This window comes from Amblyraja radiata, chromosome 15, assembly GCF_010909765.2.
Source record: "Amblyraja radiata isolate CabotCenter1 chromosome 15, sAmbRad1.1.pri, whole genome shotgun sequence".
NCBI classification, from domain to species: Eukaryota; Metazoa; Chordata; class Chondrichthyes; order Rajiformes; family Rajidae; genus Amblyraja; species Amblyraja radiata.
The window spans coordinates 6,657,625-6,674,531 of NC_045970.1; the positions used below are offsets into that span (position 1 = coordinate 6,657,625).

At 45.2% G+C, this 16,907-nt stretch overlaps 1 protein-coding gene across 1 annotated transcript in view; it reads right to left on the reverse strand.

The window, feature by feature from the left end:
- lgi1 (leucine rich glioma inactivated 1) overlaps positions 1 to 16,691 on the reverse strand; it is a 38,196-nt gene extending 21,505 nt beyond the window's left edge. The window contains exon 1 of the mRNA XM_033033576.1: positions 16,614 to 16,691. Within this exon, the coding sequence (XP_032889467.1) occupies positions 16,614 to 16,678 (65 nt within the window). The 5' untranslated portion in view covers positions 16,679 to 16,691. The remainder of the gene's footprint in view (positions 1 to 16,613) is intronic.
- Between the last annotated feature and the right edge of the window lie 216 nt (positions 16,692 to 16,907).

Consider the following 16,907-nt stretch of genomic DNA (forward strand, 5'->3'; position numbering starts at 1 on the left):
TTTTGGAGGATTATGTGATGTATGCGATGGCTGATGGGGTGGAAGGTAAGGACTAGGGGGACTCCGTCTCTGTTGCGACTAGGGGGAGGGGGAGCAAGAGCGGAGCTGCAGGTACCGAGGAGACATGAATGAAGGCCTCATCTATGATGGGAGAGGGAAACCCCCCATTCCCTAAAGAATGAGGACATCTTGAATGTCCTGGTATGCGGCGTAGACGGGGGAATTGGGAGTAGGGAATAGAGTCTTTGCAGGAAGCAGGGTGGGAAGAAGTGTAGTCAAGATAGTTGTGGGGGTCAGTTGGTTTGTAATAGACTTCAATCAATAGTCTATTTCTTGTGATGGAGACTGTGAGATCAAGAAAGAGAAGGGAGGTGTCGGAGATGGTCCAAGTATATTTGAGTACAAGATGAAAATTAGTGGTGAAGTTGATGAAGTCCATGAGTTCTGCTAGGGTGCAGAAAATAGCACCGATGCAGTCACCAATGTAACGGAGATAGAGTTCGGGGATAGGGCCAGTGTAGGCCTGGAACAAGGATTGTTCAATGTACCCTACAAAGAGGCAGGCATTGCTGGGGCCCATGTGGGTGGAGTCAAAGGAGAATTTGTTGAGGGTGAGGACCAGCTCCGCTAAGCGGAGTAGAGTGTTAGTGGAGGGAAGCTGGATCGTTCTGTGGTTGAGGAAGAAACGGAGGGCTTTAAGTCCTTGCTGGCGGGGGAAGGAGGAGTAGAGTGACTGAAAGTCCATAATAAAGGTGAGGGAGTGGGGGCTCGGAAAGCAGGTCATTAAAGAGACGAAGGGCATGTGAGGTGTCTTGGACATAAATTGGGAGAGATTGGACCAGGGGGGGGATAGGATAGAGTCGAGGTACGTGGAAATCATTTCCGTGGGACAGGAGCAGGCAGCAACAATGGGTCTGCCAGGGCAGTTGTGCTTGTGGATTTTGGGGAGAAGGTAAAAACGGGCTGTGCAGGACTGGGAAACGATGAGGTTGGAGGCTGTGGAAGGCAGACAGCCAGAAGTGATTAAATCAGAAACGGTGTTTGAGATTAAGGCCTGGTGCTCGTCTGTGGGATCATGGTCCAAGGATAAGTAGGAGGAGGTGTCTGAGAATGCCAGATTACCATGGTACCTCCCTTGTTGGCGGGTTTGATTGGATCATGGTCCAAGGATAAGTAGGAGAAGGTGTCTGAGAGTGCCAGATTACCATGGTACCTCCCTTGTTGGCGGGTTTGATTATAATGTCAGGGTTGCTACAGAGTGAGTGGAGGGTTGTACGTTCAGAGGGGGCGAGGTTGGAGTAAGTAAGGGGAGTGGGAAAGTTTGATGTCACGCCGGCAGTTAGAAATAAAGAGGTCTAGAGAGGGTAGAAGGCCGTTCTGGGGGGTCTAAGCGGAGGGGGGCCGGTGGAGGTGTGAGAAGGAGTCATCACTGGGTGGTGAGGACTCTTTCCCAAAGAAAAAGGCACGGAAACGAAGACGACGGAAGAAAAGTTCTACATCGTTGCGGCATTCCCTCTCTCTCTATCCCTCCCACACCCAAATCGCACTATCTTCTCATTTTTACCCCACAAACAGCTTACAACGTGTTTCCTTTATCATCGTCACTTTTTTGCATATCTTTCGTTCTTTATCTCTCCACATCACCGTCTATATCTCTCGTTTCCCTTATCCCATACCAGTCTGAAGAAGGTTCTCAAGCCGAAACATCACCCATTCCTTCTCTCCGGAGATGCTGCCTGTCCCACTGATTTACTCCAGCTTTTTGTGTCTATCTTCGAGCACATAGGAATGGTCAAAGATAAAAGAGGGTATTGATGCTTGGAGAGAGGATGTAGGCGAGGTACTAAATAAGTACATTACATCTGGTTTCACCACGGAGAAGGACAGTGCATCAGCGTGGGGAATACTAATATGCTAGGGCAGTTTAAGGTCAAGAAGGAGGTGGTGTTGGGGTTGTTGAAGTGCATTAAGGTGGATAAATCCTCAGGGTCGATGGGATCTATCCCATGTTAAGAGAGGAAAGTGAGGAGATTGCAGGGATCTTTGTATCTTTTCTAGCTGTAGTCGAGGACCTGGAGAACCACAGAGCAGTCAATGTTGTTCCTTTGTTAAAGAGGGGGAAGTAAGGTTGATCCAGGAAATTTAAGGCCAACGAGTTTCTTGTCAGTGGTAGGGAAACTAATGGACAGGATTCTTCAGGATAGCATTTACTCTCACTTGGAAGAGAATGGGTTAATTAGGGGACAGTCATCACACCTTTGTCCAAGGCAGGTCATGGCTTACCAACATGATTTATTAAGAAGGTGACAAAGGTGAGAGTAGGGTAGGGCAGTGGATGTTGTCTACAGCCCTGTTTGCAGAGAAGGTTCACCAGACTGATTCTTGGGATGTCAGGACTTTCATATGAAGAAAGACTGGATAGACTCTGCTTGTACTTGCTAGAATTTAGGAGATTGAGGGGGGATCTTATAGAAACTTACAAAATTCTTAAGGGGTTGGACAGGCTAGATGCAGGAAGATTGTTCCCGATGTTGGGGAAGTCCAGGACAAGGGGTCAGTTTAAGGATAGAGGGGAAATCCTTTTAGGACCGAGATGAGAAAAACTTTTTTCACACAGAGAGTGGTGAATCTCTGGAACTCTCTGCCACAGAAAGTAGTTGAGGCCATTTCATTGGCTATATTTAAGAGGGAGTTAGATGATGTCCTTGTGGCTAAAGGGATCAGGGGGTATGGAGAGAAGGCAGGTACGGGACGCTGAGTTGGATGATCAGCCATGATCATATTGAATGGCGGTGCAGGCTCAAAGGGCCAAATGGCCTACTCCTGCACCTATTTTCTATGTTTCTATGTCTACTGGATGATATAGGTAAGGTATTTGATGGAGTTTCTCATGGTAGGCCGAGTCAGAAGATTAAGATCACAGTAACTTGGTTGTTTGGATTCCACAGTGATTTGGATATTTGGATTCAGAGATGGCATACTCATAAAATACAGAGGACTGAGGTGGAAGGATGCTATTCTGGTTGGAGGACAATGACCAGTGAAGTTCTGTCGGAATCTGCACTGGGACCTCTGTTGTTTGTGATCTATAGTGTAATGTGAAGAGAATTGTGAAATACTTTACCATTAAATGCACAAAATTGTAGCAAGAGGAAAAGCAAGGCATACAAGGTTCAATAAAATGTAACGGGGTGAAAGCAAATTAAAATTGTGTAGATAATGGATACAAGGGTCGCACTCTATGTTTATTCCATGTTTCACTTATTGCTCGCTGTTTGCAAAATTCACGCTGCCTGCTCATTGTAATTATTTCATCACCCAGAAAGAGATTTATTGCTTCAGCAGATGGCCTAATCTAGTGATTGGCTGGCAGCAGTTCAGGATAACTTGGACAGTTTAAAGCTATGCTGCATTTATTAAAGAGGAGTTGCACTATGTTGTGGAAATCATTCTGGAAATTATAGTAATTTGGTGGAATAGTTTAGATTAGTTTAGAGACACAGCACGGAAACAGGCCCTTCGGCCCACCAGGTCCGTGACGACCAGCGATCCCCGCACATTAACACTATCCTACACCCACTAGGGACAATTTTTACATTTACCAAGCCAATTAACCTAGAAATCTGTACGTCTTTGGAATGTGGGAGGAAACCGAAGATCTTGGAGGTCACGGGGAGAACGTGCAAATTCCATACAGACAGCACCCGTAGTCGGGATCGAACCCGGGGCTCCGGCGCTGCATTCGCTGTAAGGCAGCAACTCTACCGCTGCGCCACTGTTACTCCCTAATAGTCTTCCAAAACATGATCAAAAGGACAGTGGGAGGAGACAATTATGTTGATGTATGCCAGGGGTCAAGCTGCAAGGAAGTCAATGCAGAATGCAGTATACGATGAATGCACACACGTGGTCAAAGTCAGCAAATCCAACTCCAAATACCATAACTATCGACTGCTACTACTCCATACCCCACAACAGAAACCTGCATCAGTCGCCTTCTAATAATCATTCTCAGATATTCATATGCTCCGTCATATCCCCTTGCATATTTCATACATACTTCAGAGCTTACTTCTATCTTTTCCTTGGCCTGCCACTTTGCTGTGGTAAAGCTGGTATATACTAAAGACAATCAGGTAGAATCACATGTGACAAGAAGGTACCAAACAAAATTCAGCCCAGCACTGATCGGAAGGACAAAAAACAATGGTGAAGGCTGCAAGGGTCACCTTTGCCACCAGGTACACACACCTTCTATGTCAAATCTTGTGTGGTCATTGGTATGAACAGCTCCCCAAACCAAACTATTCACGAGCAGGTTTCTTTCACAATATTCTTCTTCTTGCGTATGACGTGCACAGCCTAATGTTGTAGGAATCTGCTGTGGTGGGTGTTTATGTTAACTTTTATGTAGTTGTGTGTCTTGTTGCTTTTTTCAGTATGGCTGTATGGTAATTAGCACATCACTGTACCTTAATTGGTACACGTGACAATAAAAGACCTTTGAAACCTTTGAACACTTTAGACGAGAAAGGAAAAACTTCATTTAGCTTAATTTAACTGGCAAACTAGAGAATGAGAACAGAATTGCCTGCGGCAACTTGACTGCAGCAGACACCGTTGTTGGATATTCAATAACAATGACATCAGAATACAAGTGTAAGAAGGAACTGGAGATGCTGGTTTAAATCGATGGTAGACACAAAATGCTGGAGTAACTCAGCGCGTGAGGCAGCATCTCTGGAGAGAAGGAATGGGCGACGTTTCGGGTCGAGAACCTTCTTCAGACTGATGTCAGGGGAAGGGGCGGGACAACGATAGAATGTAGGCAGAGACAGTAAGACTGGTGGGAGAACTGGGAAGAGGAAGGGGAGGGAGAGAGAAAGTAAGGGCTATTTGAAGTTAGAGAAGTCAATGATCATACCGCTGGGGTGTAAACTACCCAAGCAAAATATGAGGTGCTGTTCCTTCAATTATAACAGATTTTTAGTTTAAAGCTGGCAATTGCATCTCCTTTGTACACCTGCAATGCTTAGGCCACCAACAGAAAATATCCAAAAAACCTGGTTTGTCACAACAACATTTAATTTGGAAGCTCGTCAACAAAAGCTGAGAGGATTACACCCAAAGAGTTGTGGATCTGTGGAACTCTCTGCCACAGAAGGCAGTGGAGGCTAATTCACTGGATTTTTTTCAAAATAGAGTTAGATATAGCTGTGTAGGAAAGAACTGCAGATGCTGGTTTAAATCGAAGGCAGACACAAAATGCTGGAGTAACTCAGCGGGACAGACAGCATCTCTGGAGAGAAGGAATGGGTGACGTTTCGGGTAGAGACCTTCAGATATATATATAGATTTAGATATAGCTCTTGGGGCTAGCAGAATCAAGGGATATGGGGAGAAAACAGGAATGGGGTACTGATTTTGGATGACCAGCCATGATCATATTGACATACTGACATGGCTCGAATGGCCTAGTCCTGCACCTATTTTCTATGTTTCTATATTTCTAACAAGAGACCCCTCAAGATAACTATTAAGAGATGCAGCTGAAATCACAAACTTGGGGGTAGGAGCCATGAGCAAGGCTTCAGAAAATGGGTGATAGTTTTGAGGAAAATTGTCGTGCCCTGGTCACAGACAAATACCAGAAAACAATACAGTCAAGGGTATCATACAGCCTGCAACATAATTCTGCATTTAACTTCGGAGTCACGTGAGTGACTACGTGACGAACCCGTCCAGCACGCATGCGTGCCATGAGCGTTCACGCAGTGCAACAGCAACGAACGGGAGTACGTGCGCTCCCGCTACAAGCCTGAAGGAACGGACCGTTAGGTAAGTACTTACCACAGGTTCGAATTTACTACTTTGCTCCCGATTGTTGCTCCAAGGGAAACTGGAGACAGCAAAGCAGAACAGAGGGAAGCCGCCCCCGTTCGACTCCAGGGAAGGAGCGTTCCGTCAGTGGAGGGGGGAGATACGGCACCGGGACCGCACACGCTGCGGTCCACAGTCAGGGTACTGAACCGATGCCCAGTCCGTCTGACCAACAGCAGCGCACTGGAGGGAAACTCAAAAACCGGCCGGTAACCCCTGCATACTCCCGACAAGGAGACTCGCCGCCCGAGAACCGCAGATGCCGCCCGAAAACGGCAGGTAGCCTCTAGCAGCAAAGTCAGAACCAAACCTCGGGCTGGAGACAGACACGGAAGATGGAATCGGCACTTCAAACTACCGGCCGAGAGCAAGTAAGTGTCTGTTCTCCAAGCCTAGAGTAAGGTCATGGAGTAAAAAACTCCAGCGAGACTTGCCTCGGGAGCTGGGGCAAGCTCGCCTAGGGAGCATAACACTCCCGCTCCAGTGCACTAACAGCACTGGCCATCTCCCTTATCGAGGGATCGATGGCGACCAGGGCTGGGCTGGTCAAGAAGAGGGGTCACTGGCTGAACAACATCGGGAGTATGCTTGAGGTACAGGATCAGGAAGAGCTGCTGGGTGTGGCCGCTATGTGGCTCCACCACTAGCGAGATGGCTTTTCAGTCGCAACTGACGGCCAGCTTACTACCTGTTCTTTTCAAAAAACCTGTCCAAGACAGGTAGTCATGAGGCGTTGGATTTCATCACGCCGCCCCAAAATTGCATTTACTCAAAGTGCCTACCATTATTGGGGGGTACATTGATCAGGGCATTTAAAAACCCAAATATCTTAAATTGCATTTGATACCCATGACGTCGGCTATCATTTTCGCATGCTCATTCCAGAGGGGCAGGGTAGTATGGCAAAATACCTGACCCTACTGTTCACAGTATGCTCCGCAACTTCTCGAAGGAAGTTATAAAACCTGCCCTCAACCTAAAAAATTCACAGGACTGTGAGAACGCCGACCTCTCAACCACAGATCCTGCTATCTGGCAAAGTTACCAAACCAAACCTAAGAAACTGGACGAAGTATCCAAAATATTCGGTATCAAGAGGGCAGGGCCTGGAATGAGCACCACACAAAACCAGACAGCAGTACCTCTAAGCGTCCACCAGTAGGCGTCTACTTAATGGTACTGGTGAAAGCTCGGGGCCCGCATGCCAGGGTCCAGGGTCAGGTTCAGGCCAGGGTCCAGAGCAGGCCCCATGGAAAATGCGCCACCCGCAACAACACCATCCCTACAGACAAAGAACCAGAAACCGAAGAAATGAACACACCACTAAACAACAGTGAAGACAGATAAGTATGGTTCCTACCATCACATAAAAGGTGAAGGGTTTGTACTAACAGGGGGGGGGGGGGGAAATCACACCTGGGTTGGGAACATGAAGAACTATCACACTTGATAGTTATATACCAAACGTATTCAAGGATAAAAATTAAATTAAGAAACCTACCACCAGTTCAGCATGCACCCCAAAGGGGTTTACCCTCCTACTAAAAAAGAACATGAGGGACTAGCTAACTGGAGAAGATATGCAAGGGGTCATAAAGAAACCTAATATGAACCTTTGGTACCAAAAAACCCAAAGATGGTGAATGTTGCACCATCATTGACTTAACCACTTGAGTATTTTCACCAGGTTACACACATATGGAAACTTGTAACTGCTAACCATGGATTTCCTAGGATACTTTATGGTAGACATCAACTTAAAAGATGCATACTATTCAGTGCCCATTCATAAAGATTTTCGGAGATACCACAATTTACCTGGATGGGGTAACTATGGCAATATAAATTATTGACAATGGCTAATATGAGCCAAAACTGTTTCCAGATATTCAAACCAGCCCTGACACTATTAAGGAACATATCGTCATGGCATGTCCCTATGATATTAATGACAGACAAATCCATGGGAGTAGCTAATCAGCAGCATTAGCTACTAAAACTTATTTAGCCAGGGCTCTGTCATATTATCCAGATAGATCTACGTTGACACCATCCACAACTATGGACTATCTGGTATTCAAGTAACTCTACCCACTCATCTATAACATTGCCATAAGGAGAGTCAGCATATGACACAACCTGTAACAATTAATGGTAACAATCAACCAACCATTCAACAAAGTGGGCTAGAGTAATTGGGAATTAGTAGCAGCATTACCAGCTACTTAACTTGAACCTTTCCATTAGAGCTAAGGTGCTAGTGTTTAAACAAAATAACCCTTACCCAGAACATGGTGGCAAATGGACTAATCTGGAGTCGTCATCACTGCAGACACTGGGCATAAAGGAGGAGGAGCCATCTTGGTGAACGGCTGCTAGCAGCAGCCGTCCGTCTTAAATTCGTTTTTTTTTAGTTTTTAGTGAGTCCTGTTTTTTTGTTTGTAGGGGATATGGTCTTTTAATGTGGGGGGGTAGGTGTTACTTTATTTATAGGTCCCTACCTGGTCGGTGTGGCAGCCTTTTTTCCGGGCTGCCCGTCGACCCGTCGTCGTGGCCTACCAGCGGGCTTGGAGCGCCGTTTCTTGGCGGGAACCACCCAGCACCACGGCCTGCGTGGCGGCACTGCATTGGAGCGCTGGAGCGCTGGAGCGGAGCGGAGCGGAGCGGAGCGGGCGATGCCTTGCCTGGGTCGCCGCGCTGGACCGCCGTGAGCAACATCTCCGGGCTGCGGGTTTGCGGAGCGGAGAGGCGGCGTGTGGAGAGACGGCGTGCGTAGAGGCGGCAAGGCGGCAGTGAGGAGAGCGGTCGCCGACTTTTTCATCTGGAGCCTAGGAGCGCCAAACCGGCGCGGCCTTGTCGGCTTCGGCAGCTGCGGGCTCCAACCAAGAAGCGGCCGTTCCAAGTGGCCCAGCCGCCGAAAGGACTCTCCCGACGCCGGGGCAAGACCACCCGGTGAGAACGGCCAGGGACATCGGGCCTCCGTAGAGGCAATTGCGGTGGCCCCAATAGGCCTGACTTTGGGGTGAACATGGGGTGGGGACTGGACATTGTGCCTTCCTCCACAGTGCTATCCACTGTGGGGGGATGATTTTTTTTTGTCTAACTGTAGTCTTGTAGGTCTGTGTCCAAGATGGCTGCCGTGAAGGGAGAGTGGACGCTGGCACGAATTGGTTGCCGCTGCTCTCTCTTCACACTGTGTTTTTGATTTTCTGTTTTTGGATTGAATTCTGTTTTTAATTTGTGTCATTGTGATGTCTTTAATTACTTGTTTTACTCCGATTATATGTTTTTATTCCGATTACTATGTAAGGTGTCCTTGAGATTTTGTATGAAAGGCGCCCATTAAATATAAAATTTATTATTATTATTATAAAACCTAGTTGGAAATATTGAGTATGTTCTATTGGTAAAAGCATATTGTTCAGTAGTGCACCATTTTGCATGTTCGTTTATAAATTAACAACATCACAGTGGTGGCATATACCAACCACTTGGGCAGAATAAAATCAATATCATGTGACAATTTATTCAACAATTGGTAACCGTATGTCATCAAACATATTTGACCATCAGCAAACTTACCTACCAGGTGAGCTAAATACTGTAAACAGACATATTAAACCAAAGTATTTGCTGAAATTACAAAGCAATATGGAACACCAGATATCGATTTCCCTGTATTTCAATTGAATCACCACGTACCGATGTATGTCGCATGAAACCAGACTTTGAGGCAGCGGCAATGGATACATTCCCGCTGAACTGTGGGGGGGGGTCTAATCTCTATGTTCTCCCCTTTTCTACCTCATCAGTCAGGTACTACGGCCTCATCAGTCGGGTACTACGCAAAATACAGATGGACTCTGCTTCAGGTATTTTGATAGTACCCGACTAACCTACACAGTCATGGTTCCCAGTGGTCCTCGATATGGTCAGTAAAACCCTAATGATTTTTCCCAGTAGCCCAGACTTATCAACTCACCCAGTTTTAGGCATAAGCCACCCATGCCACGATAAATTAAACTACTGGGTTGCAGATTTGAAAAGACCACTGCTGGGCCTGGGTTGCAGAATTGGGAAGACCACTGCTGGGCCTGGATTGTCTGACAGCACTATCGACACGATGATAGCATCCCATCGCATATCCACTACGGAACATACTTGGCGAACATCAAGAAGTGGGAAGATACTATTCAAATACAGGAACTACATATTCAACTACAACAAAACCTGTACTGGAGTTACTGGCAGGTCTTCACCACAATGAAGGACTCAGCTACTGCGCCATCAATACAGCCAGAAGTGCTCTGTCAGCCTACTTAACTCAGGCACCAGGACAACAGGCCATAGGGTACCACCCACTGGTGATCAAATTCAGGAGAGGCATATTCAACTGTAATCCCCCAGACCTAGGTACACCCAAATCTGGGATGTCAGTGTGGACCTGACGTACCTTAGGGGATGGACACCAGCCAGGTCCCTCACCCTGGAACAGCCTACCCTGAAGGGACATGCTGATGGCCTTGTCTCAGCACAAAGAATCCAGTTCCTCCATCTACTACGATTGGACAACATGGTTATAACACCAGACCGTGTCACATTTACCATTTAGGGGCTGGTCAAACAGAGCAGACCAGGAACATCAGGTCTAGTCATGGAATTCCGGGCATACCCACCTGAACCACGGTTATGTGTCATGACCCACTTATTGAATTACATCGACACAATAAGAAATCCTCGAGGGAGAGAAAAAGCCTTATGGGTCAGCCACAAGAAACCTCATGGTCGGGTGACGAGCCAAACTATCTCAAGTGGCTCAAGCAGGTACTGGGAGTTGCTGGAGTAAATACTAACGTGTATAAATCTTACTCCACCAGGGCAGCATCCACATCGGTGACTAAGAGGATGGACGTGCCTATGGACCACATCCTGGCTACAGCGGGGTGGTCTAGGGAGTATACATTCCAAACTTTTATAACAAGCCGCTGGCAGAACCTGTATCGTTTGCAGAAAAAGTATTTGAATCTGCAAAAAAATATATAATTTAAGCCCGGGGGAGCATTTTGGTCTTGTTATTGTTAATAACACCATTATTGTTTTACAAACAGGTTCATGGTTGATTACGATAACATACTTCCTCCCTCGAATGACTTTGACAGTGAGTGAAGTATGAACTGTTACACGGTTTGAAATCACAGAGCTTTAAAATCTTCACGTAGTCACTCACGTGACTCCGAAGTAAAATAGTAAGATTAAACGAGAACTTACCAGTTTGAAGTTTGATCTGTATTTTATGAGGAGTTACGATGAGGGATTACGTGTCCTCCGCTCCCACCCTCAATTATAGAGATCAACTGGTAACTTAGTTCTCCTTGTCTTTACTGTGTTTATTTCAATTATTGTGTTTCCTGTGATTCCACACCGCTGCTTTGAAGTATGTCGCGCATGCGTGCTGGACGGGTTCTTCACGTAATCCCTCATCGTAACTCCTCATAAAATACAGATCAAACTTCAAACTGGTAAATTCTCGTTTAATCTTACTATTTTTGCTCTATCTGGTTTCACCAAAATAATTAATCCTTCTCGGAAATGTTTTTACTGGAAGCCTTGTTCAGGGCAACTGTCCGCCAGCATGTGAAGTCAGGCTGAATCTATTAACATTTCCCTGGAAGGCATCCCAATAGCATTCATTTTGATCTCCGTTTCCTTTCCCACTTGGTGTGTTCAGCATATACCAACCCTTCAGGGTGGCATGGATTTCACGACCTTGGATTGCTCAAGTAGTTCAACAGTTGCCTCGTAAGCAGATAACCCTGTGAATTTTGACACGGAGGCCAAACAGTGAGTCCTGTTTTTTTGTTTGTAGGGGATATGGTCTTTTAATGTGGGGGGGTAGGTGTTACTTTATTTATAGGTCCCTACCTGGTCGGTGTGGCAGCCTTTTTTCCGGGCTGCCCGTCGACCCGTCGTCGTGGCCTACCAGCGGGCTTGGAGCGCCGTTTCTTGGCGGGAACCACCCAGCACCACGGCCTGCGTGGCGGCACTGCATTGGAGCGCTGGAGCGCTGGAGCGGAGCGGAGCGGAGCGGGCGATGCCTTGCCTGGGTCGCCGCGCTGGACCGCCGTGAGCAACATCTCCGGGCTGCGGGTTTGCGGAGCGGAGAGGCGGCGTGTGGAGAGACGGCGTGCGTAGAGGCGGCAAGGCGGCAGTGAGGAGAGCGGTCGCCGACTTTTTCATCTGGAGCCTAGGAGCGCCAAACCGGCGCGGCCTTGTCGGCTTCGGCAGCTGCGGGCTCCAACCAAGAAGCGGCCGTTCCAAGTGGCCCAGCCGCCGAAAGGACTCTCCCGACGCCGGGGCAAGACCACCCGGTGAGAACGGCCAGGGACATCGGGCCTCCGTAGAGGCAATTGCGGTGGCCCCAATAGGCCTGACTTTGGGGTGAACATGGGGTGGGGACTGGACATTGTGCCTTCCTCCACAGTGCTATCCACTGTGGGGGGATGATTTTTTTTTGTCTAACTGTAGTCTTGTAGGTCTGTGTCCAAGATGGCTGCCGTGAAGGGAGAGTGGACGCTGGCACGAATTGGTTGCCGCTGCTCTCTCTTCACACTGTGTTTTTGATTTTCTGTTTTGGATTGAATTCTGTTTTTAATTTGTGTCATTGTGATGTCTTTAATTACTTGTTTTACTCCGATTATATGTTTTTATTCCGATTACTATGTAAGGTGTCCTTGAGATTTTGTATGAAAGGCGCCCATTAAATATAAAATTTATTATTATTATTATAAAACCTAGTTGGAAATATTGAGTATGTTCTATTGGTAAAAGCATATTGTTCAGTAGTGCACCATTTTGCATGTTCGTTTATAAATTAACAACATCACAGTGGTGGCATATACCAACCACTTGGGCAGAATAAAATCAATATCATGTGACAATTTATTCAACAATTGGTAACCGTATGTCATCAAACATATTTGACCATCAGCAAACTTACCTACCAGGTGAGCTAAATACTGTAAACAGACATATTAAACCAAAGTATTTGCTGAAATTACAAAGCAATATGGAACACCAGATATCGATTTCCCTGTATTTCAATTGAATCACCACGTACCGATGTATGTCGCATGAAACCAGACTTTGAGGCAGCGGCAATGGATACATTCCCGCTGAACTGTGGGGGGGGGGTCTAATCTCTATGTTCTCCCCTTTTCTACCTCATCAGTCAGGTACTACGGCCTCATCAGTCGGGTACTACGCAAAATACAGATGGACTCTGCTTCAGGTATTTTGATAGTACCCGACTAACCTACACAGTCATGGTTCCCAGTGGTCCTCGATATGGTCAGTAAAACCCTAATGATTTTTCCCAGTAGCCCAGACTTATCAACTCACCCAGTTTCAGGCATAAGCCACCCATGCCACGATAAATTAAACTACTGGGTTGCAGATTTGAAAAGACCACTGCTGGGCCTGGGTTGCAGAATTGGGAAGACCACTGCTGGGCCTGGATTGTCTGACAGCACTATCGACACGATGATAGCATCCCATCGCATATCCACTACGGAACATACTTGGCGAACATCAAGAAGTGGGAAGATACTATTCAAATACAGGAACTACATATTCAACTACAACAAAACCTGTACTGGAGTTACTGGCAGGTCTTCACCACAATGAAGGACTCAGCTACTGCGCCATCAATACAGCCAGAAGTGCTCTGTCAGCCTACTTAACTCAGGCACCAGGACAACAGGCCATAGGGTACCACCCACTGGTGATCAAATTCAGGAGAGGCATATTCAACTGTAATCCCCCAGACCTAGGTACACCCAAATCTGGGATGTCAGTGTGGTACCTGACGTACCTTAGGGGATGGTCACCAGCCAGGTCCCTCACCCTGGAACAGCCTACCCTGAAGACGGTCATGCTGATGGCCTTGTCTCAGCACAAAGAGTCCAGTTCCTCCATCTACTATGATCGGACAATATGGTCTACTAGACCGTGTTACATTTACCATTAGGGGCTGGTCAAACAGAGCAGACCAGGAACATCAGGTCTAGTCATGGAATTCCGGGCATACCCGCCTGAACCACGGTTATGTGTCATGACCCACATTGAACTACATTGACACAATAAGAAATCCTCGAGGGAGAGAAAAAGCCTTATGGGTCAGCCACAAGAAACATTATGGTCGGGTGACGAGCCAAACTATCTCAAGTGGCTCAAGCAGGTACTGGGAGTTGCTGGAGTAAATACTAACGTGTATAAATCTTACTCCACCAGGGCAGCATCCACATCGGTGACTAAGAGGATGGACGTGCCTATGGACCACATCCTGGCTACAGCAGGGTGGTCTAGGGAGTATACGTTCCAAACTTTTATAACAAACCGCTGGCAGTACCTGTATCGGTTGCAGAAAAAGTATTAGAATCTGCAAAAAATATATAATTTAAGCCCGGGGTAGCATTTTGGTCTTGTTATTGTTAATAACACCATTATTGTTTTACAAACAGATTCATGGTTGATTACGATAACATACTTCCTCCCTCGAATGACTTCGGCAGCGAGTGAAGTATGAACTGTTACACGGTTTGAAATCACAGAGCTTTAAAATCTTCACGTAGTCACTCACGTGACTCCGAAGTAAAATAGTAAGATTAAACGAGAATTTACCAGTTTGAAGTTTGATCTGTATTTTATGAGGAGTTACGATGAGGGATTACGTGCCCTTCGCTCCCACCCTCAATTATAGAGATCAACTGGTAACTTAGTTCTCCTTGTCTTTACTATATTTATATCAATTATTGTGTTTCCTGTGATTCCACACCGCTGCTTTGAAGTATGTCGCGCATGCGTGCTGGACGGGTTCTTCACGTAATCCCTCATCGTAACTCCTCATAAAATACAGATCAAACTTCAAACTGGTAAATTCTCGTTTAATCTTACTATTTTTGCTCTATCTGGTTTCACCAAAATAATTAATCCTTCTCGGAAATGTTTTTACTGGAAGCCTTGTTCAGGGCAACTGTCCGCCAGCATGTGAAGTCAGGCTGAATCTATTAACATTTCCCTGGAAGGCATCCCAATAGCATTCATTTTGATCTCCGTTTCCTTTCCCACTTGGTGTGTTCAGCATATACCAACCCTTCAGGGTGGCATGGATTTCACGACCTTGGATTGCTCAAGTAGTTCAACAGTTGCCTCGTAAGCAGATAACCCTGTGAATTTTGACACGGAGGCCAAAATACAACTTGGCACAGCATAAAGGCATCAGTACTGCTGCCAGAACACCAGATATGAATTAACCCGTGTGATGCACTGTATGTGTAGCTGTTGAGGGAATAGAACCCCTTCCAATAATGACACATGCGTTCAATAGGTGCATTGTTCATCACAGCGATGTTCATATCATTGTGAATGTCGCTCTGTCTGCAGCTCGCTGGCAAGGAAGCATGATTTTCTAAAATTCTAGCAATGGAAAACATCCAGAAGCTCGTTTTAGAATAATATATGATGAATCGTGATATGTAGCAGGTATCTCCTGCTGCAGGAAGGTAACAGGATGTGGGCATCCTAGTATTAAGCTGCTGCTGACAAAGTGGTCTACAGGCAGCTCTTAAGTTGGACTTATGGCTGGAATTCCTGGTGTCTATCCGGGAAGTCATCCGTACTGCAAGTTGGATGCCACTGTTCAATGGAGAGGCTCAGACAGAACAAGTGCTCGCTGAATTCTCTGGTGCATATGACCTCCTGCTGAAAGCCCTAATCATCCTCCTTCACCCTCTCCTAGGAAGGATAACTCTGATCTCATTCGTCATATCAACGTTCAGTAGCCAGGGTATAATAAAATGTTGTTTTATTTAGTTCTGCATCATAAGTAACAAAAAGTAATTACAAGTATCTAATTAATCTGCAAAATTAAAAATTGGCAATTTTAACGTTACTATTTGACATGAAGTATAATTTTGGTAGAACTGAAATTATTTCCAAACGTTGTGATCATTTCCATTAAAGAATGTTTCAAAAAAACAAATAAATATTTTAGCAATAACAGAAATGATTGAACAATTTCATTTTAATAGATTATTTTAAGGGGTTCATACACATTATTTTAATTTCAATTATTGCAATATATTAAAATGTCCTTTTGATGATGAAGGTAAATTAAATTGAATGACTATTATAAAGTCTGCATTTCAAACAACCTGTTTTTATGTAGAACCTTTACTATGGCAAGTTGTTCCAAGAGGTTTTACAAATAAAGAATAAAGAATAAATGGATGCTAAGCCAATAGAGGGCAATATTATGACACTCAAGAAATGGTTAGACAAAGAAAATGCTTAATTACTACTATGCTTTGTAGCCTCTATACACCTCAGCAGCGGGCATTTTTTGTGTAACCTTGTTGAGAGGATATGGGTAACCAAAAAACAATTCTACAATTGCAGTATGTATTTCTCATATTGCACCATTTTTCATTATTAAATCACTAGTTTGCAAACTAGCATTAACATTCATTACTATCTAGGCATGATATCATAATGTCAGACGCTACACTTTCACCTAATCCTAACAGATAGAAAGAAAACATAGCCCTTATTTGAAACATTTCTACCTGTTGGTGCCGCATAACTGGACAGTCACACAGTCACTCATTTTCATTCTCAAAGAACTGAGATACATTATTGAATGACACAAAAAATTATGAAATAAGAACCAATCTCACAGAAGCTGGAGCGACTTTATATTCACAAAGCTTCTTTGTGGAATTTCACTGAAAGCAGAATTCATGAAAGACCTAAAAACAAAATGAGCTGACATGAGCTCAAATCAAATGGAGATGCATTATAACCAATAAATGTCTACTTTCTCATCTTTTATATATTTTTTTTTAATTTGTGCACAAGTTCAAATAAAACATGACATGACAATTATAATAATGTGTGTTCTATTATTCCACATTGTTTTAAAATAAATGTTAATTATTTTAATTTAGAATGTATTCTAGATTACATCAACT